The sequence below is a fragment of the Hibiscus syriacus genome, unplaced genomic scaffold, assembly GCF_006381635.1.
Source record: "Hibiscus syriacus cultivar Baekdansim isolate YM2019G1 unplaced genomic scaffold, ASM638163v2 tig00111792_pilon, whole genome shotgun sequence".
Classification (NCBI taxonomy): Eukaryota; Viridiplantae; Streptophyta; class Magnoliopsida; order Malvales; family Malvaceae; genus Hibiscus; species Hibiscus syriacus.
Window position 1 is genome coordinate 756,081 of NW_024063179.1, and position 24,755 is coordinate 780,835.

The window sequence follows — 24,755 nt, forward strand, 5'->3', positions numbered from 1 at the left end:
CCGGCAAAACGTCGAAGAACATACGAGTAATACAAGAAAAATCCCATAGAAAAACTGAAAAGAACAACAACCACAATAAGGAAAAGGAAGCATTATCATCATAACAACCAAAAACCACCAAACAAAAGCAATATTCGGCTGAAACTGAAAGCAACCAACCCAAAAAGGTCAAAAAACAAGGCCATAAACGTTCGAAACCAAAACCAAAAGGCATAGGTTTGCCTCATCAAAGGTTGGCGAGAATATGTGGGAGCCTCGTCGGAAAAGAAAAAGCCATTGAAAGTTGGAAAGTTCACCGGGAAAGGTAAAGACCTGAAAGTTTTACTTTTAGATCTACGTTGTTGTGGTTTTTAAGCTATTTTGGCCTCGATTTTGGGTTTTGGGCTTAGAGAAGAATATTTTGGGTAGTTTTAGGTTTTTCGACCACCGGAGGTGGTGGTCGGCACGACGGCTGGCAGCGGTAGAGGTCCACCAGAGGCCGGCCGACCATAGGCCGATTGAGAAGTGGGGAGAGATTTTAGAGAGAATGAGAGGGTTTTAATTTTAGGAAATGAATGATATTTTGGGTTTTAAGGGCTATTTATAGGGAGGGCCATTGTGCAGTTATGAAATAGTTAAATTATTTTCGTAGTCCCTAAACTTTTGTTGCATAATTCGTTTTGGTCACCTGTTGTAAATTTGCCTATGAATTTTGAATTTATTTAATTTAATCCTTGTTCAACTTTCTTATATTTCGCAAATTGACCCCTCCTGACTTTTTATTTTTTTATTACAACATTCAAATAATGTCAATTTGGTCCTTAATTTTAATTTTTTACATTTAAATCCTTTTAATTTAAAGTTTTCTTTTACTTTATATATTTTAATTTATTTTTTTTACTTTAATGATTAAAACTGATTTGATTTATAATTTTAGGTCAATTTCAAATCCTTCAAGAGTAAGTAGTTCGCATCGAACTTTTAAATTTTAATTTAACTTTTAATTTTTGCAATTAAGACAACTGAAAAATTAAATTGGTACCGAAAGGGCAGTGCAAGGGTGCTAATCCTTCATTGACTGTAATCGACTCCCGAATCTGATATATTTATGGTAAAACACATATCAGGTAAGGTGATAAATTAGAGTGTCCTGTTAACCTAAATTTTTTCTAAAAAATAAATGATCGGTGGCGGCTCCAACATGTTTTATTTAAGTCGAAGCCCGATTTCAGGCCCATCCGAGGGACAATTACGACAGCTTGGTGACTCCTCTGGGGACAGGTAAGTGGGTTAGTCCAAATTAATTTTCAGTTGTCATCTTAAGCGAAAATTGTGAGTTTAAAATTTAATTTATCTATTTAATCCTTATTATTTATCCTTGATTATTTCTTTTCAAATAAATAGTTGTACTGATGTGTTTTTAATGATTTTAGCTTTCAAAATTTCTCTCATGCTCTATACCCGAGCACCAAACCTTTTCGTAAGTGGAGGTGAAAGCGACGCCTTCGTGGAAATTTATTCTTCGTACGAGCCTAGCAAGTTACCTTCGGGATGCATATACCTTATGTCTTCGTGTGAATTTATTCTCTGTACATACATAAGGGAATATTTCTTCTCGAGTTTAACTTGGTCCACATAAGCTTGTAATGGGCTTAGGATTGAGGGTTTAGCAAGCCCAAGGGGTACCGGCAAGGAGAACTTGGGTACCTTTTTTAGAATCTAAACCGGGAGATTGTAAGGAATTAGAGGCCACCCCAAAATTCCATTTCAAAACTTAGGATGCTTGAAAATTAACATGCGGGATAAAAATCATGTCCGGGTAAGAATAAAAGCATGTGGGGTAGATATCATGTGGGATAGGAATTTTTATTTTCATTTTCATTATTATTATTATTATTATTATTATCTTACTAACTTGTTTCCTTCTCATTTGTTGTTTTCTTCATTTGCATCATTAAAAGAGGTGTTGATCCATAAAAAGTGTTCGTTAAACACAAATAATTTGCATTAATAGACAAAGGTGTTGTAATGCAAGAGGTGAAAAACGTAGAGGTCCGACTATGGTCAGAGAAGACTCAGAAGGAAAAGGGAGACAATCTGTAAGGTAACAATGTGTCAGATCTGGTTGGTTATGCTTTTGTCAGCCTTAAACAAAACCATGTCCAAGAATTATAGAGTATTTAGGACAGCTGGAAAAACGACCAAAAACATAAATTCTGCCAGCGATATGGTGATATCGCGCTTCTACTCTATGTCAAGATAAATGTGCCCCTAATTCGAGCCTTGGTGCAATTCTGGAATAAAGGGTACATCCGTTTTACATTCAATCAAGAAGACATGATGCCCATAATTGAAGAGTATACTACTTTACTACATTGTGAAGGAATCAGAATGGACCGAGTTTACACCAAGTACATAAAAAACCACCTTTCAAGAATGGGTTGGCAAAGGTTGCAGGGGTAGATGAAAAGTGGGTAACTAACTGATTTAATACAAAGGTAAATGAGAGGGAATTACTTGGACCCATATCAAGCAATTAATGAAGAATCATCCAGATGAATGAAAGGTGATTGACATTTTCGCACTAGGTCTCTACGGCTTGGTTATTTTCCCAAAAACTTTTGGATACATCGAGGTGACTGTGGTGGAATTGTTCGAACAACTACCGAAACGAGTGAACCCTGCGCCAACAATATTAGCAGAAACTTTTTGTTCACTAAACCATTCCAAAAAGACTGGGGGACAAAGATTTATAGCGTGCACATAGCTTCTTCAGGTCTGGATCCATAGTCACTTCTAGAAGATTGACGAGATTTCTTACCACCGATTCAGCACCACTTACTCTTCTTTGGGGAAATTCCTTACACTAAAGTGGTAAGAAGACATCCCGAAAGAAAAATGGGTAAAAATGTTCACGCAACTTCAAGATAAGGACATTGTTTGGAGAGCCCCTTGGTTAACCCATAGTGACATCCTTTATCGATGTGGAGACTCATGAATCATAATGTTACTTGGATTATGAGGAGGAGTCAGGTATTCTCTGCTTTTTGCACTTCGATAGTATGGGGCACGTCAGTTTGTCCCAACTACACATGGAATATTTGGATAATAATCCGCATACCATGAGGAAAACTACAAGAAGAAGGTCAAAGACGTAGCTGAGTCAAAGAAGAAGATATTACATATGGATGTTGTTGCTGCTAAAGACATGCTTACTCTATATTATTTGGAATGACAGAAGTTAAGGAAGAATGACACCATTCTCGTACCAGATCATGAAGATACTTGGACCATGGAAGAGCATCTTAAACCAGTTCCCTCCGAATTGGATATAGCAAAGAAAAAATTTGAAGCTAAAATAAAGGAGCTAAAACAAAGGCTAAGAGAACTTGAGGTTGAAAGATTCCAATGGAAGTCAGATGTCGATACTCAAAAGGATCGAGCAGACAGGCTAGAAAAGGAACAAAAGAAAGTCTGTTTTGAGTTGGAAGATTTGAGAAAGGGGTGATCGCTTATAAATGTATATACTAAGATAAGCAATTCTGTTCAAGTATACACAATCGAATCAAGTAATATAGGGTAAGTGAGTATCGTCTCCTCAGGGATTGGTCTAGAAATTTATCTTTAACACAACTAGAACTAGTGGTCACGAGCTAATTCCTACTATCTTGTCAAACTAAAAAACTAATATTAATAAAACAAGGAAATATTATAATGTATGATTGCAGAAAAGTTTGGTCGAGGCAAAATAAAGATGCAGACTACTAAAACAAAACAAAGATTAAGTGTTGATTTAAATATAATTCAAACAACCTCACATATTCAGACTTACCACAGAGCACTTATGCTAATATTTTGTATTGACAACGATTACTCTATGTTTAGAATGAATTATTATGACTTGCTTAAGCTGCCCCGACAGGATTACTAAGTATTCTTAGATGGTTGCTATGGCAATACTACTCAGCGTTAATTACAACCCTTAGTTTGTCAGACTATTGTTATAGCAATACCTCTCAGCGTGAACTATAGGCGTTTTCTATCATACTCTCACGTCTATCCCTTTTAGTCGATTGAAACCCACTCTTTATCTCTAAGGTAGACAAGTTAGAACTTCACCATTCCGAATCCATTCCATTGTTCACGTAGATTTATCTTAATCCTCTCGAATCTAAGAATCACTATCTAGACAAAAGGCAATCTCTTGATGCTCTTACAGTGCCAAGGTAAAATATTCAAACAATGAAGAAAACAGTCATGAGCAAAAACATAATTCATCATTCATAAAACAAAAAATAATTGTCTAGGCAAAACAAAGATTAACACCAAGTAAGACAATCATGGTGCTATAAAAAAGTCATCCAAGTATCATCGTTTAATACAACCCCAAATATGTAAAGAAATTAAAACAAAGGAAGAATGACTCCCAAAACCGGGGTCTCTATCGTGACAATTCTGATCAGCACCGCGCTTGCCTTGGTGATCAGCCTCTCTCGAGACCTGATCATCGCTCTTCTACAGTCTGGCTATGGAGGAACCAAGGAAGGTCGATTGGTAAATGGTGGGAAAGCACTGTAGTTGTTCGCTCACGCCTTAAGTAAAGCTCTTCTATGTTATTCATTTCCTTCTTTCTTTGGTGGCTACGACTGTATATTTATAGGGAGGAATCTCCTAGGGTTTCACATGATTGGAGATTCCTTAAATAACTGTTGCTATTTTGTCTAGCCAAAAAAGGAAAGGCGGTTGGTGGCGGTTGGTGGCTGTCAGAATATTTAAGTCTTGCTTGCACTTGAAGGAGGTCATCCAGCTGTCATATGACATAGGCGGTTTCATCATATCCACTTCAGACTCTTCAGATAAACCTTGCCTTGGTAAGATAAATATGCTCCTCACGTTCTTCTCTGTTCCATTGGCCCTTGCAAATTATGTTGTCACGACTAAAATGTTTTTCCTCTGTAAGTTTCTGCACATACACAATCCACAGAAACCCTTTCTCCTCAACAGTATCAGTTAAACCAAATAAATCTTACCGAAGCAAAACTTATCTATCACAAGCAAATATAACCTAAATGCAACTAAAATGCTGTGCAAACTTTGTTTAAACAAGCAATAACTTAAGTGAAAAGACCAGAAATTGAGTATTTTTACGGAGTTATCACACCCCAAACTTAAGCTATGCTTTTCCTCAAGCAATGTACAATAGCTAGAAGAAAATTAAAATTGTCGTGGCAAAGCAGTGTTAAGAAAATCATATGGTTTGAGATTTCATCCCTCAGCAAAAATAGTTGGCCTCAATATGTTCGACAGTCATATCAGTCAAGTCCTTTCCCTAGTTAGGATTCCTTACTATTGTGTGTGAGTGATTGTAATCAGTCTATGCATAAAGGTAATTAGAAAACTTAAAGTAAGTGCTTCTGGTTTGTCAAGACATCCAATTATTTGTCAGGCTTAGTTTATACTCATAGTTATTTATCAACTTTTATTTAATAGGGAGTCAGCTCATCACACCTACCGTCTCACACTCTAGGTGAAAGGGATCATACCTTCCACCCCTAATCTAGTCGGGAAGAGTCATCCTGTGACTACTTTCATTCACTCATATACCTCAACAACTCTTAAATTTTTATGGAGTTTTTCTGTTTATGCCTTTGCATAGAGGAGTGTCCCTTTTATTTTTCAAGTTTTAAACACTAGGGAGTTTCCACCTTAACCTAAAATATTTTTGAAGTCTCGGCAAGCAGAAAGTTCTTTCCTAAAAAGTATACAGATTACCTTAAGCAGGGACATCCTATAATCGTGTTTATAAATTTCAAAGAATCAGGCCTAGTGTTGGTTCTCTTCCTTAGACAGTCTTAACAATAATTCTGGCCTAGGCAATCAAATTTTGCATTCATCATCGGGCATCTCTAATTCATTCCAAACAATAATATTAACATGCTTATGTCATGACAACTAAAATTTTCAACCAATTATTGTCAATTGTTTTTTAACAAAGTATGGAAAAATATAGCACAATACCTCCCCCAAACTTGAGGGATGTATTATCCTCAATGCACGAGAACTAAAACTACATGAATCTATATGCCAATGCAAAAATAAAATAAAAAATTAAAATGCAAGCTTACTGTGGTGGTGTGACTTGACTGGACGCCCTCGTTTGGGAGGAGAGGGACTCTCTGATCCCAAGTCTACTGCTGCTATCATCGAAGGTGATGGTCGAAGGATACGCTTACCGTGCGCTTTTTTCTGGTCGAGGCTCGTGCTGGAGTTGGTTGCTCAGTAGTAGGAGTCGGTTGTGCATGAACTGGTGCTGGACTTTGAGCTGCTACTAGGACTGGTGTTGCTTGACGGGCAGGGGACTGTATAGGACCTCGCTCGAGTTACTTCGGGGCTGGGGTGAAATCTTCATCAGAGAAGAAGTTTGGTGGGGTCCCTTGACTACTCTCGGAGGTTGAGAAAGATGAGGAGCTGAGGAACTCTTTTGTGTCACCATGGCTTTCTTCTGGTACAAGTGAGACATGGGTTACCAGTAGTGGTACGTCTGTGGGTACTTCTGGGGGGCTTTTATAGGGATATTTGATGTCGAGCATAGAATGTGCTACCGCTAGTATTATATTTGAGGATGACGCTGAGGAAAGGCGGCAAATTGGCGGTTGTGATCAGGAGCAACTTCTTGAAAAAGGCGTTGAGTTATGCGTCCCTTGGCTTTACATACTCGAAAAAGATCTCCATGTGATCCTCTAGGTGCCCTATCTTCTCACGCGTTTCTCGCGTGTGCGTAACCACTGCGGCCATTCTGGCCGCGGTAACATATTTTGCTCCCCTCCCCAAACCTTCATACGGGGCGTTGTCATCGAAACTCATCAGCTCGGGTACTTTCTTCTTGGTGATACCCTCCTTGGATTTATTGAAATCCTCAAAGGGATCCTTGGGGACCTTCTTTTTCCTACACAGAGCGGTTATCAAGTTAGGAAACAATAAATTACCCTGGTTTCTTTTGGCACACTCATGGATTTACTCGAAGATGAGTTCTCCAACATCGATCATTCTCTCGTATATTATCGAGTGGAAGAGCATCAATCTTTTCATGAGCATAGTTGTGTTGTGAGATGTTGGCATAAGCTTACCTTTGAGAAAATGGTTCCACAACTTAACGATCGGTTTAAGGGCTCGACGATTGACTCTCTTCCTCTTTGGTGCATTCCCTTCGAACTTGGCCCACCCGAAGCATAGATCTTCAAGAACTCCGCTGTATGTTTTCTGGTCTACCTCAGCCACAAATTTCTTGTGCTACTCCTCTACTTTCCCCAACTTGAAGTATATGTTGAGTGCTGAAGGGAAAACTGAAGGAGCTTTCCTCGGACATACAATGTGTGGTTGAATGGGTCTTCGAGATGGGCGTAAACTCCCTCACCATCGCTGGTACTACATCTTTGGGATGGCGAGAACTTCTCCCAGTTTTGCTTCTTAATTACGTCCATTACCTCCGATCCAAATGGCTCTTCATCCTCTACTGGAAAAATGAACCCATCTTTCAAATACACTTATCATTTTTGGATGATTTTGAAGAGTGCTTCGGCTGTTTGGAAATGCTCAAAACTCGATGTTGGGGCTGGGGTTTTCCTTGATCTGGCCATGATACTTGGTTGGTGCAGTGAAGTTAGCGGCGGCGATGAGAGATTTTCTTGATAGGAAGAAAAATATTCTTGCTTGGTAGAGAGAAAGTGAGGCACGATGAAGAAGAAAGAGTTGGGCGGTTTTTTTCTTCTTCTGGAAAGTAATGGGTGGTTTCGGGGTAAATTAGTCCTTACACGAGGGGAAAAGATTTGGCATTAAATGTGGGATATTTGATTGGACGTAAAGTTGGGGAAAATACTGATTTCCCTCTTTAATTCTACCGTATAAACCTCTTACCCTAGGGTTTCTTTTCTTTTCATGCATACTCTATCTCCCCATGCAGCCACGTGTACTCTGCATGCCTACAATAAATGAAGAACGAAAATAAAACGGATAATGAAAGAACAAAATAATTTAATTTATTTATGTATAGAATTTAAATTTTCGTTGCTGAGGTAACAAATTTTGTTCAAGTAAGCAAGGCAAACTCTTGGGCATCATGTGCCATTGATACCGATTTGTTGCACATGAATAGGGCTCTTTTGTACTCCTTTAGCCTCTACCCGTTCACCTTAAAGATGGAACCATCGTCTTGGTTATGGATTTCTATTGCTCCATTGTTGTGGACTTGATATACGATGAACTGTCTTGACTATAGTGATTTTAGCTTGCCTGGGAATAACTTAAGACATGAATTGTAGAGCAGTACTTGTTGTCCAGAATAAAATTGCCTAGTCAATATTTTTCTGTCATGCCATCGTTTTGTTTTCTTTTTGTACAGACGGGCATTTTCGTATGCGTGTGCTCTGAATTCATCCATCTCGTTGAGTTCCAAGAGTCTTCTTTCTCTAGCAAGCTGAGCATCCATGTTTAACTTTTTGATGGCCCAGTGAGTTTTATGTTCAAGTTCCACAGGTAGATGGCATTCTTTTCTGTAGACCAGTTTGAACGGGGACATTCCCAGCGGTGTCTTAAATGTTGTGCAATAAGCCCATAGTGCTTCATCTAGCTTCGGTGACCAGTCCTTTCGACTTGGGTTGACCACCTTCTTAAGGATCTATTTGATTTCTCGATTAGAAACTTCTGCTTGTCCATTAGTTTGAGGGTGATATGCCATAACGATCCTATGTCGCACTCCATATCGTTTCAGTGCCTTGACAATCAATTTGTTGTCAAACCGTGTGCCCTCATCACTAATGATAGCTCTTGGTGTTTAAATCATGTGAATATATTTTTGTGCAAAAATTTTAACACCGTCTTGGAATTATTTTTAGGTGTTACAATGGCCTCGGACCCATTTGGATACATAATCCACTGCCAAGAGAATGTACAAATCTCCATAATATTTTGCCATTTTGATATGTTCCCTATTCGTTGGCATCTATCACATGACTTATAGAATTCATGCAGATCTTTGAACAAGGTTGGCCAATAGAATCCAGACTGAAGTACTTTTGCCGCTGTTCTTATTCCACCAAAGTGCCCTCCAAACGATGACGAGTGACATTGGTGTAGAATATCTTTCTGCTCTTCTTCTAGAACGCATCTTCATATTTGGTATCCACATTGTTTGAATAGAAAGGTTCATCCCAATAATAGTTTCACATCATGTCGAAACTTTTTCCTGCCCTGGCTAGATAATTCAGGAGGGACAATATCACTAACAAGAAAGTTAACTATGTCAGCATACCACGGTGCAGCCGTGACAAATAATATTTTCTCATCAGGGAAATCATCTTGAATTTATTATGTCATGATAATCAGATTTGTTATCTAGCCTAGACAAATGGTCTACCACTTGATTTTATGTACCCTTTCTATAATTGATCTCTAAATTAAACTCTCGTAGTAATAATATCTATAGAATTAGCCTAGGCTTGGCATATTTTTTATTGATCAAATATTTAATGGCAGAATGATCCGTATGCACAATTACCTTAGTGCCTATTAGATATGACCTAAACTTATCAAATGCAAATACTACTGCTAAGAGTTCTTTTTCAGTGGTGTTATAGTTTACTTGTGCATCATTAAGAGTACGACTCGCATAGTAGACAACATGAAAGATTTTACTTTTTCATTGCCCTAGTACTGCTCTGATTGCATAGTCACTAGCATCGCACATGCTTAAAAAGTTCGTTCCAGTCCGGTGGGATAACGATTGGTGCTGCCGAGAGTTTCTTCTTCAGATCTATAAAGGCATTCAAACAATCATTAGTAAATTCAAATGGATGATTTTGTTGAAGTAAAAGGCACAAGGGTTTAGAGATATGAGAAAAATCTTTTATGAATTGCATGTAGAAGCCTGTATGTGTACGAAAACTGCGTACACCTCTCATGTTAGTGGGTGGGGGAAGGTTTACAATTACTTCAACTTGGCTTTGTCGACTTCAATGCCTCGGAATGAAATTTTGTGACCCAACACTATTCTCTGGGTTACCATAAATTGGCATTTCTCCTAATTTGTACTAGGTTGGCTTCTTCATATCGTTTCAGTACCTTGGATAAATTATCAAGACATCAGTCAAAATCGTCACCTGAGACGGAGAAGTCATCCATAAATATTTCCATACATTCTTCCACCATATCTGAAAAGTTGCCATTATGCATATGTGGAAGGTAGCTGGAGCATTACATAGCCCAAACGACATTCGTCTAAATGCGTAGGTACCATATGAGCATGTGAAAGTGGTTTTCTCTTGATCCTCCGGTGCTATGGTTATTTGATTATATCCTGAGTATCCATCAAGAAAGCAATAAAATACTTTTCCCGTTAACCTATCAAGTATTTGGCCGATAAAAGGCAAGAGAAAATGGTCTTTCTTTGTCACTTTATTAAGCTTCCTGTAATAAATACATATGCGCCAACCCGTGACTGTTCTAGTGGTGAAGGGCTCGTCATGTTCTCTTTTAACCACGGTCACACCTCCCTTCTTTGGCACACACTACACCGGGCTGACCCATGAACTATTTGATATAGGATAAATCACTCCGCATGCAGCCATTTTATAATTTCCTTCATGACTACCTTATTCATGATTAGATTGAGCCTTCTTTGGGGTTCCACCGAGGTACTATGGCTATCTTCTAAATTGATCTTATGCATATATATGGCAGGGCTAATTCCTTTCAAGTCTGCCATTGTCCATCCTAGAGCCTTTTTGTGTTGTGACAAAGCATTCAACAAACTATTCTCTTGTTTGGAGGTTAATTGGCAGAGATTATTACTAGTAAAGTTTAATTAATTCCTTAGTATGCATACTTCAAATGTGTTGGAAAAGTTTTAAGCTCCAATTTCGGTGCATGTTGTAAAGATGATTCTGGAGAATTAACCTCATCATGATCTAATGGTTCAAATTTCATACCTGATTTATATGAAGAAGCCTCAATTGATCCTTGGTCTTTCCTTCGTATCCTGCATTGGTGTTATTTTCAGGGCACTCATTGTGTGCTTTGTTCAGATTTATGTTGTTAGGCTATAATTTTCAGAATCGTCTTCTGAAAATAATTCACCTCAGCCAAAGTTTTCTTGTTCATGCATCTCAGTTGTAGGGTCATGGTTCAAAGCGTTGTATTCGTCGAGCCTTAGAGATTCACTGAGTCCAAGGATTGTCTTTTCCTCTACTTTTCTAATGCATTGGCATTCCTCTGAGTCGTCCACATATTTCATAGAGTTGAATACATTGATGATGATGCTTTGCTCTTCTACTCACATTGTGAATTCTCCCTTTTCACAATCTATTAGGATTCTTCCAGTGGCTAAGAAGGGTCGTCCCAGAATGATCAGTGCGTTTTCATCAGCGTCGCAGTCCAAGATGAGAAAATCATTTGGGAATACGAATTTGTCCACATTTAATATGACATCATCTATTCTACCCTCAGGCCGTACATAAGATCTATCGGCCAGCTGTAGGATGATTGTGGTTCGACAAGCATGATATCCTTCGAGTTTCATAAATATGGACTTTGGTATCAAGTTTACACTTGATCCCAAATCAACAAGAGCTCGTCCTAAAAAGTCATTACCAATTGAGCATGGTATTATAAAGCTGTCAGGGTCTTTTTGTTTTGATGGGAGTTTGCTTACTACAGAACAGATTTCTGTTACCGTGGCAACACGTTCTACCTTCATTTTCTTTGTAACGATGTCCTTAAGAAACTTGGCATAGGAAGGCATTTTCTCGATGGCTTCAAGTAAGGGCACATTGATATACAACAAATCCAGAACATCAATGAATTTCTTGAACTGGATGTCATCATTATGCTACTTCAATCGTTGAGGGAACGGTGGTGGAGGCCGCACATTATCTGTTGTTGGTGTTGAGGAATCTTTGGCCTTGGCCATGAATTTCTCATTATTTTGACAATGTTTTTCTGATCCTTTACTCCTTTCCTTCTCTTCAGGTGATTCATCTCGTTCTTCATTTTCAGCTCGATCCTCTGGTTGTGTTTTGCCATTGTGAGGAGTGTTTAAGTGTTTTCCCCCAAACTTGTCATTTTGGTTTACCTGTGTTCCACTCCTTAGTGTAAGTACACTACAATTTGGCCCACTTGATTCTCTAATGCTTTTAGAGATGAACTATGGCTTTGCAAAAGTGTGGTTTGGCTTTGTAGCAAATTTTCTTTATTTTTTTATTGTTGCAGAATTCTCGTGCATCAAGGTCTTTGTTGAGGCCATGAAATCTTTTGTCGAGGCCATAAATTCCTGCAATGATAACTCCAAGGAATTAGTATTATAATTAGTATTAGAGGAAGAAGCTATACCTTTATTGTTTTGCCAGGCCTGCTGATGATGTTGATTTTGAAAATGTTGATGGTCTGAATTATTCTGCTGTGGCCTGTAATTTATGCTTGACTGTTACTGTTCCCTTGATTGCTCCATGAAAAATTCGGGTGTTGTCTCCAACTAGGATTGTACGTATTTGAATAGGGTTATTATTGCTCCGGTTATAATTGCCCACAAAATTGGTTGACTCATGGTTTTCCGGACATTCACTCTCATGATGGTTACCGTGAAAAAATATGCATACGTTATTGGTCACTTTGACTTCTCTTACCTCATTAGGACGTTGCAAATTTTTCAACATATTAGTTATGGCAGAAAGTTGAGCAGCTACCGAATCCTTACCCTCTAATTCATATGCTCCAGTTATTTTTCTGCCAGTTCCCAATCTTTATTTGGGAATTGATAATAATTATTTGCTATCCTGTCGAGGATGTCAAAGGCTTCCTCGAGTGATTTGTCCAGTAAGGTGTCATTTGTTGAGGCATTTAACATTGTTCGAGTTGGTGCATTAACTTGTTGTAAATCCATGGTTGTCACATTTGCGAAGTAGGCTTTTGTACCTATCCCAACATTCGTACATTGATTCATCATCTCCTTGGTGAAAACTTGCAATGTCATTGCGAAGCTGTGTATTCATATTGGGCTGATTATATCGAAGTAGGAAACTCTTACATAAATCTGCCCATTACTCCATTGAACCGGAAGGAACTCCGCTGATCTAGGCTATCGCTCTATCGTCTAGGGAATAAGGGAAGAGTTTCAGTTTAAGCATGTCTTCATGTACTCCTTGTTGTCGAAACGAGTCACAAACTTCAAGGAAAGAACGAATATGCTGTCTAGCATCCTCATTGGATGAACCACCAAATTGGCCAATAGAGTTTAACATATTAAACATCACTGATTTAAGTTTAAAATGAGTTGCTTTTATTTTAGGTGCCACTATACCTGGGTTGAGATCATCGAGAATGGGTTTAAATGATCTCGTATCGCTCTTGGTCCTACAACTTGAAGATTAATTACTATATCAGGGTCTCCTAGATCTCCCATGTTGTCTTGCATTTAAAGTTGGTTTAAATGTTCTCTGGTTCTTTGGGCACGTAGCCTTTGTCTGAATGATTGTCAACTTCAGGGTTGGATGGTTCAAAGGTTTACCAGCAGATCTCATGGTCATGCAATAATAAAAACCTACAAAAGAAAATAGTAAACTACGTTAGACTAGATAAATATAAGGTGACAAGAAAAACTTGTTATGGCGAATAAAAATTCCGTCAGATGCCAATCCCCGGCAACGACACCAAAAACTTGATCGCTTGTAAATGTATATGCTAAGACAACAAATTTTGCAAGTATACACAATCGAATCAAGTAATATAGGGTAAGTGAGTATCATCTCCTCCAGGATTGGTCTATAAATTTATCTTCACCATACCTAGAACTAGTGGTCACGAGCTAATTCCTACTATCTTGTCAAACTAAAAAGCTAATTTTAATAAAACAAGGAAATATTATAATGTATGAATGCAAAAAAGTTTGGTCGAAGCAAAATAAAGATGCAGACTACTAAAACAAAAAAACAAAGATTTAAATATAATTCAAACAACCTCACACATTCATACTTACCACAGAGCACTTATGCTAATATTTTGTATTGACAACGATTACTCTAAGTTTAGACTGAATTATTATGACTTGCTTAAGCTGGCCGACAATATTACTAAGTATTCTTAGACGGTTGCTATCGCAATACTACTCATCATTAATTACAACCCTTAGTTTTTTCAGACTATTGTTGTAGCAATACCTTACAGCGTGAACTATAGGCGTTCTCTATCCTACTCTAGTGTCTATCCCTTTTAGTCGATTGAAACCCACTCTTTATCTCTAAGGTAGACAAGTTAGAACTTCACCATCCCAGATCCATTCCATTGTTCATGTAGATCTATCTTAATCCTCTCGAATCTAAGAATCACTATCTAGAGAAAAGGCGATCTCTCGATGCTCTTACATTGCCAGGAAATGTTTTACCAAAACCCCAGGCGATCTCTCGATGCTCTTACAGTGTCAAAGTAAAATATTCAAACAATGAACAAAACAGTATGAGCAAAAACATAATGCATCATTCATAAAATATAAAATAATTGCCTAGGCAAAACAAAGATTAACACCAAGTAAGACAATCATAGTGCTATCAAAATGTCATCCAAATATCATCGTTTAATACAACCCTAAATATGTAAAGAAATTAAGAATAAAAGAAGAACGACCCCCAAAACCGGGCTCTGTCGTGACAATTCTGATCAGCACCGTGCCTGCCTTGGTGATAAGCCTCTCTCAAGACCTGATCACCGCTCTGTTACAGTCTGGCTATGGATGACACCAAGGAAGGTTGGTTGGTAAATGGTGGGAAAGCACTGCAGTTGTTCACTTTTTCCTTAAGTAAAGCTATTCTCTATTCTTCCTTTCCTCCTTTCTTTGGCGGTTACGACTGGATATTTATAGGGAGGAATCTCCTAGGGTTTCACATGATTGGAGATTCCTTAAATAATCGTTGCCATGTTGTCCATCCAAAAAAGGAAAGACGGCTGGCGGATGTTAGAATATTTAAGGCTTACTTACACGTGAAGGAGGTCATCCAACTGGCATGTGGCATAGGCAGTTTCGTCATATCCGTTCAGACTCTTCAGATAAACCTTGCCTTAGCGAGATAAATCTGCTCATCATGTTCTTCTCTGTTCCATTGGCCCTTGCAAATTATGTTGTCTCGACTAAAATATTCTTCCTCTGTAAGTTTCCTGCACATACACAATCCACACAAACCCTTTCTCCTCAGCAGTATCAGTTAAACCAAATAAATATTGCCGAAGCTAAACTTATCTACCACAAGCAAATATAGCCTAAATGCAACTAAAATCACTACTAGAAAAAACCCCTTTAATGATGCGTATTGCGCGTCATCTATGGGTACAAATGACACAGAAATTCGCGTCATTGAATCCACCGACATAAATATCAGATGACGTAATTGTGTGTCATAAATCCATGACGCGCATTTATGACACGCATTTATGACTCACATTTATGACGCGCATTTATGACGCGCATTGAGCATCATTGAAGCCCCCGTCATAAATGAAGATGACACACATTTGTATGTCATAAATTTATGACATGTATGTATGACTTACATTCGTGTGTTGTGATTGTATTTCGTAAATTATATATATATATTGTAGATTGACAAATAATCAAACTAAATCACATTTAATGCCTCATAATACTAAATATATATATCATATTATATATAAGCAATCCATTTGTACACATGACACCCATGAAAAATATTGCCACTGGCACTGTAATATTGCAAACATAAATAGACAGTCATTACAATTATAGAGTGATTTTATAGGATGTAATCAAATAATGCACTTTGTTTCCACATACTTAGAGCTTTGAGCATCTGGATAAAAGCCACAATATGTGCAAATAGGCAGTGTTGCCAAACCTGAATTGGCAACAACAAAAATGAGGATGCTTAGAATATGCAAAAACAATATCAACAAAAGGTAATCAAAATAAAACAAAGATGTCAAAATTTTGCACAGCCAGTACATAATAAGCTCCATATCGTATAAGCAATTTACAGCCTATAGCATAAACCTTTTGGCAACTCAACAACTTAAATGCATTTAAAATTTAATTTTCATTAAAAGTATAAGAAAAACAATTTAGTGCTGTCAGAACCAGTTTCAGGGCAAGGCATTAAGATATGAAAACAGAGCAAGACAAATGGCAATAATTTAACAAATTAGGATCCTGCTTAATTAAGAAACTTCATTATACAGAGAAGGCAATTTGACCACTCCGTGAAACCCCCTTAACCTTAGTTCAAGTTTAAGAAACAAAATAAAAGATAAAACAATACGTGTAGCAGGTACTAGAATGACTAATTTTACATATGTATTCTTTGAATCATATGTAAAAATAAATTTTACACATTTAATTAGTAAAACTTCCCATATAAATTATATACATTATCACGATATGACTAATGTGTATGCATGATATGACAGATGTGTATCAGAAAAGTTTCTTACATTCTTATTGCCACATATAATATGATAGTTGTATGACTAATGTGTATGTATGATATAAAATGACTATTGTTTTTTTTTTTTCATTTCGGTAAAAGCCAGAACAAAACAAAACAACACAATGTGAACTGGACAAGCTTACCTTATTCAACTTAGAAGGGAGCCTCAACTGATTCATTCCAAACATCTACACTTCCATTAGAGGCATCTTCGACATCATCTTCCATTGAAAGTCTAATATATTCTCTATGTGCAAATCAATCCCACTCTGTCATTGTAGGGTTCTCACGCTCTGTTTGTTTCGATACAAACAATGTTGTTATCCAAAACTTGCATAGAAGTATGATGATTTACAATTTCTGGTAATGGTATTATTAAAGGAGCTAATGTAACACATTTACCTGACGAATTAGGAATGGATCACGAGTCTCAAAGGCCATAAATTTGTTAAGATTAAAAAGGATATTGAAAACACTTCCAGAAAGTTTAGAGCCTTTCAGATCATGCAATGTGACATAGCTCTCATCCTGCAAATGTGACATACAATGTTAGTTTGGCGTTAGTTTGGAAGCAATTCATACAATGTTCAAATACCTTGGATATTGTAAAAGGAGGGGTAAATATCAAAAAAGTGAAAAAGCACCCAAAAACAAAAAATAAAATGAGACAACAGCCGAAGGTATCAAACAGATAAAAAACAAACCATATCTTTCCTGAAACTCAAGTGTACTCTGTAAGAATTCAACCTTGGATGAGTTGCCAATAGTTCACGGAGGACAGGTTTGAAGTCATCCTGTCAAATTGGAAAGTACATAAGAAATTAAGTTTAAACATATACTATTAGACTATAGAAAAATAATGTTGTTATTTAAGCTCTCAAAAATGCATAAAAACCCGAGTGAGGCATTTGAGATCTGGTTACTTTAATATTGTATATACTTGGGTTGTTATATCCATGGTCATCATATTTCCATTGACCCAATAATCAATAAATGTATCTCTACAAGCAGTTTAGAGAAAAATTCAGTAAAAGCTACAGTACAAATGGAAGAAAATAATACATAGCTGAAAAGCAATTAGAAGGAGAAGCAATACCGAATTAGGAGTCAGATTCTAAAATGACAATTTTATATTTAGAGCACACAATACTTTTAAAAGGCTCAACAAGGAGAACACCAAATTCTCATAATTTTCAAATAAATATCTTAGTAGTTAAAATAAAATGATTCATCTGAGATATAAATATAGTAGTTCCACTTCCATGAACAAGAAATTATACCTTGTAACCACACCAGTGCTATTAACATCAATTTTTTCTGAAAGTGATCGGGATAAAAATGTAGGCAGTTTGCAGATTTCTTTGGTCACTAGTTTGAATTTGAAATGTATAGAAAGTAGAAAACGAATATACTACGAGTTCCAGAAATATGTGTTAAAGTACATGCATTTATCTTACCAAGCAGCTGCAACCCATCTGGATGTCCATAGAAAAACTGACTGATTCGAAACATGCATTGTTCTTTTAGATCATTTGGAGGCGGATGCCATTTTTGAAGTAAAACTGGAGGTGCTCTCAAGTACAAATGTAACAAGTTATAGCTGATTTCGGAATAGAAAGGAAAATAAAGCAGATAAAACACAACCAAGAAACCAAGAAAAGAAAAATATAATATCAAATAAACAAGATCCAAACCTGAGGTTGAACTCTTTCACAGGCTTGCTAACTACTTTTAGTGGAGAACCTAAGTTTGAAGGACCGTCCTTTGTTTTGTTACTCGAGGAGAACTAGATACACTTCTTGGTGAAAGGGGAGGAGCACTGCCAGTAGGAAATAAGGAAGGTAGAGCATTGCTTATTGATGTACTTCCAGAGGAAACATTATCAGGAACAGTCAAGGGATTACATGCCTTAGCATCATTAACCAATGATGTCACCTTGCAAAGTAAAAAATTAAACAAAATCAACTCCTCTCCTAGGCTCAGAGGACATTTTAATAAATCATATGAATTCAAATATTTTGCTTCAAAGATAGGGTAAACATTCCATATATAAATACAAAAGAGACAATTGGCTTTCTCTCATTCAAGAATATACAAAAAAATTCTAGAATATTGTTACAACTGTTAAGCCTCCAACATATAATCAATTTGCACATAGTATTACTGAACAAAGATATATGGAAAATCAACAATCGCCAGTCAAATATTCCTTTCACATCAAGGTAATCCACTAAATTTACCTAATCCTCCAATCCATTTGGAAATAGAATTTGAAAATTTGGACTTGGATTTCGTTTGCTATGTAAATGATAAGAATCAAATGCATATACTGTGGATAGACAATTAAGAGTCAATATAATATATGGATGAAAAGTATAAAAATATGGATTGATTAAATCCAAAAATAAATTAGTAATTCCAAAGTCATTACTATATAGACGTCTAACAAATCCATAGATTTGAGAAATAATCATCAATGTTACATTTCCAAGTATTTGTATCACTCAATTTACAATATCTTTGAAACCCAAATTCTAAAATCAAGTTCCCAAAAGCTACCTAAATTTAGTCTTTATATATGGTTCACATAAATATCTACAATGAACTGAATAAACCATGAAGAATCAAAATAACATGTCATCAAATAGTTTCATTATCATACGCTTAAATTAAGTTTCTTTTTTTTTTATTTCATAAATGATCTACCACCAAATAATCGAGCAAATAATTGACTAGAAAAATGCAAAGGAAATAACGATAAATCATTTTCAATTCAAGATATAAAGAAAACAAAACAAATTAAACAGCGTGAGGATTCGAAACTAGATAAGCAAAAGTACCAGCTTGTAAGCATCGGGAAGCGAAAGCCACTTCTCGAAAAGCTTTTGCATGAATTCGGGATTGGATTTGAGAATAAAAGGAGACATCTCCAAGAGCTGCAATAGCTCCGGATCCAAACACGCTACGTCTCCAACAACAACTGACTCTATCTTCTTTTCTTCGCATAACCAAACGCAACTTAAAAAAAGTCTCCGCGCAGATCAAATGTAATGAGCTTTAAAAGAATGTAACCAACATATATGAGCTCAGAAACTTACTTATAGTAAGTAATTGAAAATGTGAACAAGGAAATTCGATTTTTAGCTGGGAAACAATTAAACCCTAGATCTCCATGGAAACAGGGAAACCGAGCTTGGTGATTTTTCTTTCTTTTTTCTTTTTTCCTGTTAGCAAGTGAGTGATTTGGGACGAAATAAAGTGGTTTATAATTGAATGGTGGAATAGAGAATGGGGAATGCCTGTGGAAACCTTGAATTTTAAATCCCTCGTATGCGTTGTGGTAAATGGCCAAGCCAGTGGGAGGTTGTAAAGAGAAAAAGGGAAAAGAGAAAAATGGGGGAAACATGCAGCGCGAACTTTGTTATCGAGGGGAAGAAGTGGGAAATGATGAAAATAATGGGGAAAATTAAAATACGACTTTTACAGATGACACACAATTAAAAGTGTACTTCGTGTTTTTGCAAAATTTTTAGATTATGACTATTAAATATGACACACATTATTGTAAGTCATAAATCATTCGGATTTTAAAAAACATGACATTTTTTATGACACACATTTTTTGCAAGTCAAAAATTAGCGTGTGTCATCGTTAGTGTGTCATTAAAGGTATATTTTCTTGTAGTGAATGCCGTGCATACTTTGTTTAGACGAGCAATAACTTAAGTGAAAAGACCAGAAATTGAGTCTTTTTACAGAGTTATCAAGGGGTATCCGGAGCAAGTTCAGAATAACTCCAATCTGAAAAGATCTTCTGAATACTGGAAAGGTGAAGCCAACAACTGAAAAGGAAGTTCAAAGGTGGGAGACACTGAAAGAAAATTAAAGACTTCCCAGAGACGTTGGTTAGAAAACCAACACAAGAAAAAATCATTGAGGACCAAGCTTACTGACCTGGAAAGGTCCCATCAAAGGTAACAAGAATAGGATGGTAAAATAATAGCTGAATTGGAGGCCATTGTTGAAAAGTTCAAGAAGAAGGGATAGGAGCTTCAGATAGCTCCCTTTGATGGAGGAGTTCAATGGCGTTTTCGTTGGGAGAAAGCTCAACAAAAGGTGAAAGCCAGGGATATGGTTATTCGAGACTTTTTAGAGCAAGTAAGGAAAGCGCACATCATTTGCACGGTTTGGCGAGAGTAATTGGAGTGTTGACAAGGTATTCAGTCGGTGACAGATGAAAGAAAAAGACTTGTAAACCTGTCAGAAGTCGTTAGGGGTCTAGAGGACTTAGTCAGAATGTTCTTTTCAGTTTTTAGTCTCTTAAGAAATAACACTTTTGTCCCAATAAAGATTATTTATACTTAAAGATGCATTTTTGGATAAGTTCCTCGAAAATTTCATGCATCATGCATTTTTACATATATTGCATTTTTTATTTTTCTCTTAATTTCTTTACATTCACTTTAATTAACAGAAAAATGTCTCATTAAAAAGGGAACAAACACTAGACATACCACCCCATTCATTGGACACACTCATCCCCATAATACCCGTTCAAAAAAGAATAAAATGAAAGCTTAGATTGCTCAACTCGAAGAGAACATGCTGAGGTTACAAAGGGAGCTTGAAGAAAAAAATAAGGTTAGAATAATCAAACACTTTGGAATCGACCACTAAAAGCCAAGAATCTTTGGTTGATCAAATCATCCCAAAATTATCCAGCTTGAATCAGGCAACACTCCCGGGTTAAGGACATCTGAAGGAGTAACTGTGTCACCTACCCCGCAGGTGATTATCTCACTAGGAATCCTACCAGAACTTCAAGGGGACTCATCCGCTACGAAAGCACAAGTCTCACCTGCTGTAAAAGTACAGACTTCTGTATCCAATCCTCAGAATAATCCAGATGACTACCATGTATCGAATTTTGATGAAGATGAAAAGATGAAGAAAATAGAGAAAAAATCAACCAGTTGAAAGTCTAGATGAAGACGAGACAACGACTATTATGGAGTTGATGCTTTAGAGTTAAGTATAGTCCCAGATTTGATTATTTCTCCAAAATTTAAAGTCCCAGACTTCGAAAAGTTCGATGGCAACATTTTTCCTTCAGCTCACATTACCATGTTCTTTCGAAAGATGACAGGATACGTATGAAATGACCAACTCCTGATTCACGACTTCTAGGAGAGTTTGTCAGGCTCACTATCAAGTGTTAGAATCAGTTGAACAACTCACTCATCCAGATATGGAAAGATCTCACCAAGTCATTTTTGGAACAATACAAGCACGTAAACGATATCAGGCCGGATCGTTTATGCTACATGGCTTGAAAAAGAAGCCTAACGAAAGTTTCCGACAGTATGCACAACGATGGAGGGATTTGGCTGTGCAAGTTCATCGTCATTGGATGAAAAAGAGACAAGGAAGCTCTTATACATACCTTGAAGGCCCCTTATTTTGGGCATTTAGTTTCCATTATGTCTAGAAACTTCTTTGATTTGGTTATGGTCGGGGAGATGATGGAAACGACCATTAGGCAAGGAAAAATTGAAGGAGGTGAGTCTAGCAGAAGACCTACTATAAAGAAAAGAGAATGAAAGATCAATAACGTCAATGGTTTCAACACTAGCAAAGGTGTTACAATCTTCAATTCAAAATCAACCGCAGCTGTACCGTCAGGTACTTCTATACAAGACTTAAGGGAATCAAGGAAAGAAAGATAGAGGGAATAATTTGATCATATTCCCATGAATTCTAAGGAACTCTATCAATAACTCTTCGACACGCACGTGGTGTAACATTATCCATTGGAACATTTAAAGCTCCCATATCCAGAGTGGTATGATGGAAATGCACATTGTGAAATCATGGTGGAGTTCCATGACATGCCATCGAGAACTGCCTCACCTTTAAAAGAATCATGCAAAGGATACGAAGTAGGAACTGGATCCATTTCAATAATTCAAACTCACTAAACGTTGTACAGAACCCTCTGCCTAACCACCAAGAAAGTGAAATTAATGCAATTGTCGAGGAATGGAGCAAGAGGGTCAAAACAAGTGTTTCTGAAATAACTTCTCTACTAGCCTGGGTATGGAGGTAGATGGTAAAAGCAGGATTTCTTGCACCATATTCTGACACACCGGAATGTGAAGACGGTAATAATTATTGTTACCACAATGAAGAAGGACATGATGTGCAAGATTGCACAAAGTTTAAAGCTTTGATTCAGCTCATGATGAATATGAAGGAGGTGAAATTCTACAAGGAAGTCCAGGACACTCCAGAAGCTGATATTTTTGCTATAGGAGATTCATCCGAAAGAGGATATGGCACAAGTTATCCTTTGGTAATCACCCCTAAAGTAAAACCGACAGATAAAACACATGTAAAGGTGGTGAAAGTGGCACCAAGACCTTTTCCTTACAAGGACAATAAACAAGTGCCTTGGAAGTATGAATGTCAAGTGAACACTATGAAGGAATATGTCAATGAAGTGGGGCATACTATTGGGAAATACTACTCCCAAAAGTCTAACTTACCCCAAAGACCACTTGAATCATTTAAAGAAAACAAGCTAGAAGTAAATAAGTTAATAAATGAATAAGAGGCTATGGAGTTCCTAAAATTTCTATAACACACTGAGTACAACATCGTGGAATAATTACATAGCCTGTCAACATGTATTTCATTGTTGGCAATTTTGCTAAGTTCGGAGATACACAGAGAAGCACTTCTAAAGGTCTTAAATTAGACATTTGTGCCAAAAGGCATACCATTCAACAAGATGGATCGATTGGTTAACAACATCCAAGCTGATAATCTCATCTCATTTTCTGATGATGAGATTCCATCTGGAGGAAGATGTTGAGCTAAAGCATTACACATCAACACTCATTGCAAGGGACATGCCTTGCCAAGTGTGTTAATTGACAATTACTCTGCCTTTAATGTGATGCCTTTGGTTTCTCTGAAAAGGCTACCAATGGATATTTCCTACATGAGAACATGGCAGAGTGTGGTTCAAGCATTCAATGGTCCTGCCACTTATAATATAGAGTTCCTGGTGATGAACATTATGCTTTCTTACAATTGCCTTCTGGGAAGGCCATGGATCCATCAAGATGGGGTAGTACCATCAACATTGCACCAGAAAGTCAAGTTTTTCATTGACGAAACTTTGATAATCATTAATGTTGAAGAGGATATAGTGGCGAGTGTGAACACTAACATCCCATACATACATATAAATGAGGAAGCCTTAGAGTGTTAGTTTCACTCTTTGGAATTTGTTAATGCCAAATTTATGGATGAAAGGAGAAAGATTTCCAAACCCAAACTCTCGGAATACACCAAGATGGAAATAAGACCGGTCTTAGATTATTCGTTCCACTCTTTGGAACTTTGAGAAAAGGTGTGAAGATAGGAAGAGGTTTTGGTAGTTATTTACAAGAAAGAGTCAAACTTGTCTTTCTTATTACTAAGATAGATCAGTTCGAACTCGGATTTTAACTCAATCATCAATAGAGGAAAAAAAAGATTCAAAAGTGCCAAGATAGAAAAAGGGCAAGATTGACTGGAGAAGAAATTAAATGAGAGCTGATGTCTTTTCCTTCTTTTCACATCATATTCAGGTTTGGTGGTTATGCTTTTGAGAAAGAAACAATGATGGCCTTACCTGATACATAAGAATCTCTGAAAGACTTGAGCATCAATGATGTAACAACGGATAACACTGAAGATGCTGATAGATCTGGAATTCATCCGTTACCGCAAGGGTTTGTTCTTAACAATAGACCGCTGAAGAACTACCTATGGTTCTCAAATCTCTTTCAGAGTAATACTCAGACTTTCCCTATTTTCCTAAACCTGGGGCAATATGTGATCTTTTGTAAGGGTTAATAAATTGTTTTTATTCATATTTCAATAAAAGATATAATTTTTTCCAGCAAACATTTATTCCTTCTTCATTTTCTTTCTTTCTTTCATATTTAATTTGTTTTCATTCCATGTAGGATACCTTTTCTCACATATACACATTTATCTTCTCCATTTTCCTTTCAGTCCTCAGATATTAATAATGCAGACAATGATGATTATGTCCCGGAGGTGGATTTTGAACAGCTAAAGTGTCTTGGGGAAATTGATGAATGTGACAATGAAAAAGAGTTCAACTTACCTTCCGAATTATTAAGAAAAGTGGAAAAAGAATACAAATAAATATTGTCACATGAGGAGAAAATCGAGGTATTGAATTTGGGCACATAAGAGGAAAAG

The 24,755-nt window shown here is 36.9% G+C and overlaps 1 protein-coding gene and 1 pseudogene across 1 annotated transcript; one reads left to right on the plus strand and one right to left on the minus strand.

Annotated features, from left to right (window-relative positions):
• Positions 1 to 17,030: 17,030 nt before the first annotated feature.
• On the minus strand, positions 17,031 to 20,444 carry LOC120170763 (annotated as a pseudogene).
• Positions 20,445 to 22,581: 2,137 nt separating this feature from the next.
• Positions 22,582 to 23,751, plus strand: LOC120170764. Its single transcript, XM_039178635.1, has 2 exons — positions 22,582 to 22,931; positions 23,457 to 23,751. Exons 1-2 carry the CDS (start codon positions 22,582 to 22,584, stop codon positions 23,749 to 23,751), a joined length of 645 nt encoding a protein of 214 aa, XP_039034566.1.
• The last annotated feature ends 1,004 nt before the right edge of the window (positions 23,752 to 24,755 follow it).

Excerpts from the sequence above, each read along its gene's own strand:
- LOC120170764 (XM_039178635.1), top strand. The coding sequence starts at position 22,582 with ATGGTAAAAGCAGGATTTCTTGCACCATATTCTGACACACCGGAATGT. Across the intron at positions 22,932-23,456 it reads AATAAACAAGTGCCTTGGAA|GCTACCAATGGATATTTCCT; the intron begins GTATGAATGTCA and ends TTCTCTGAAAAG.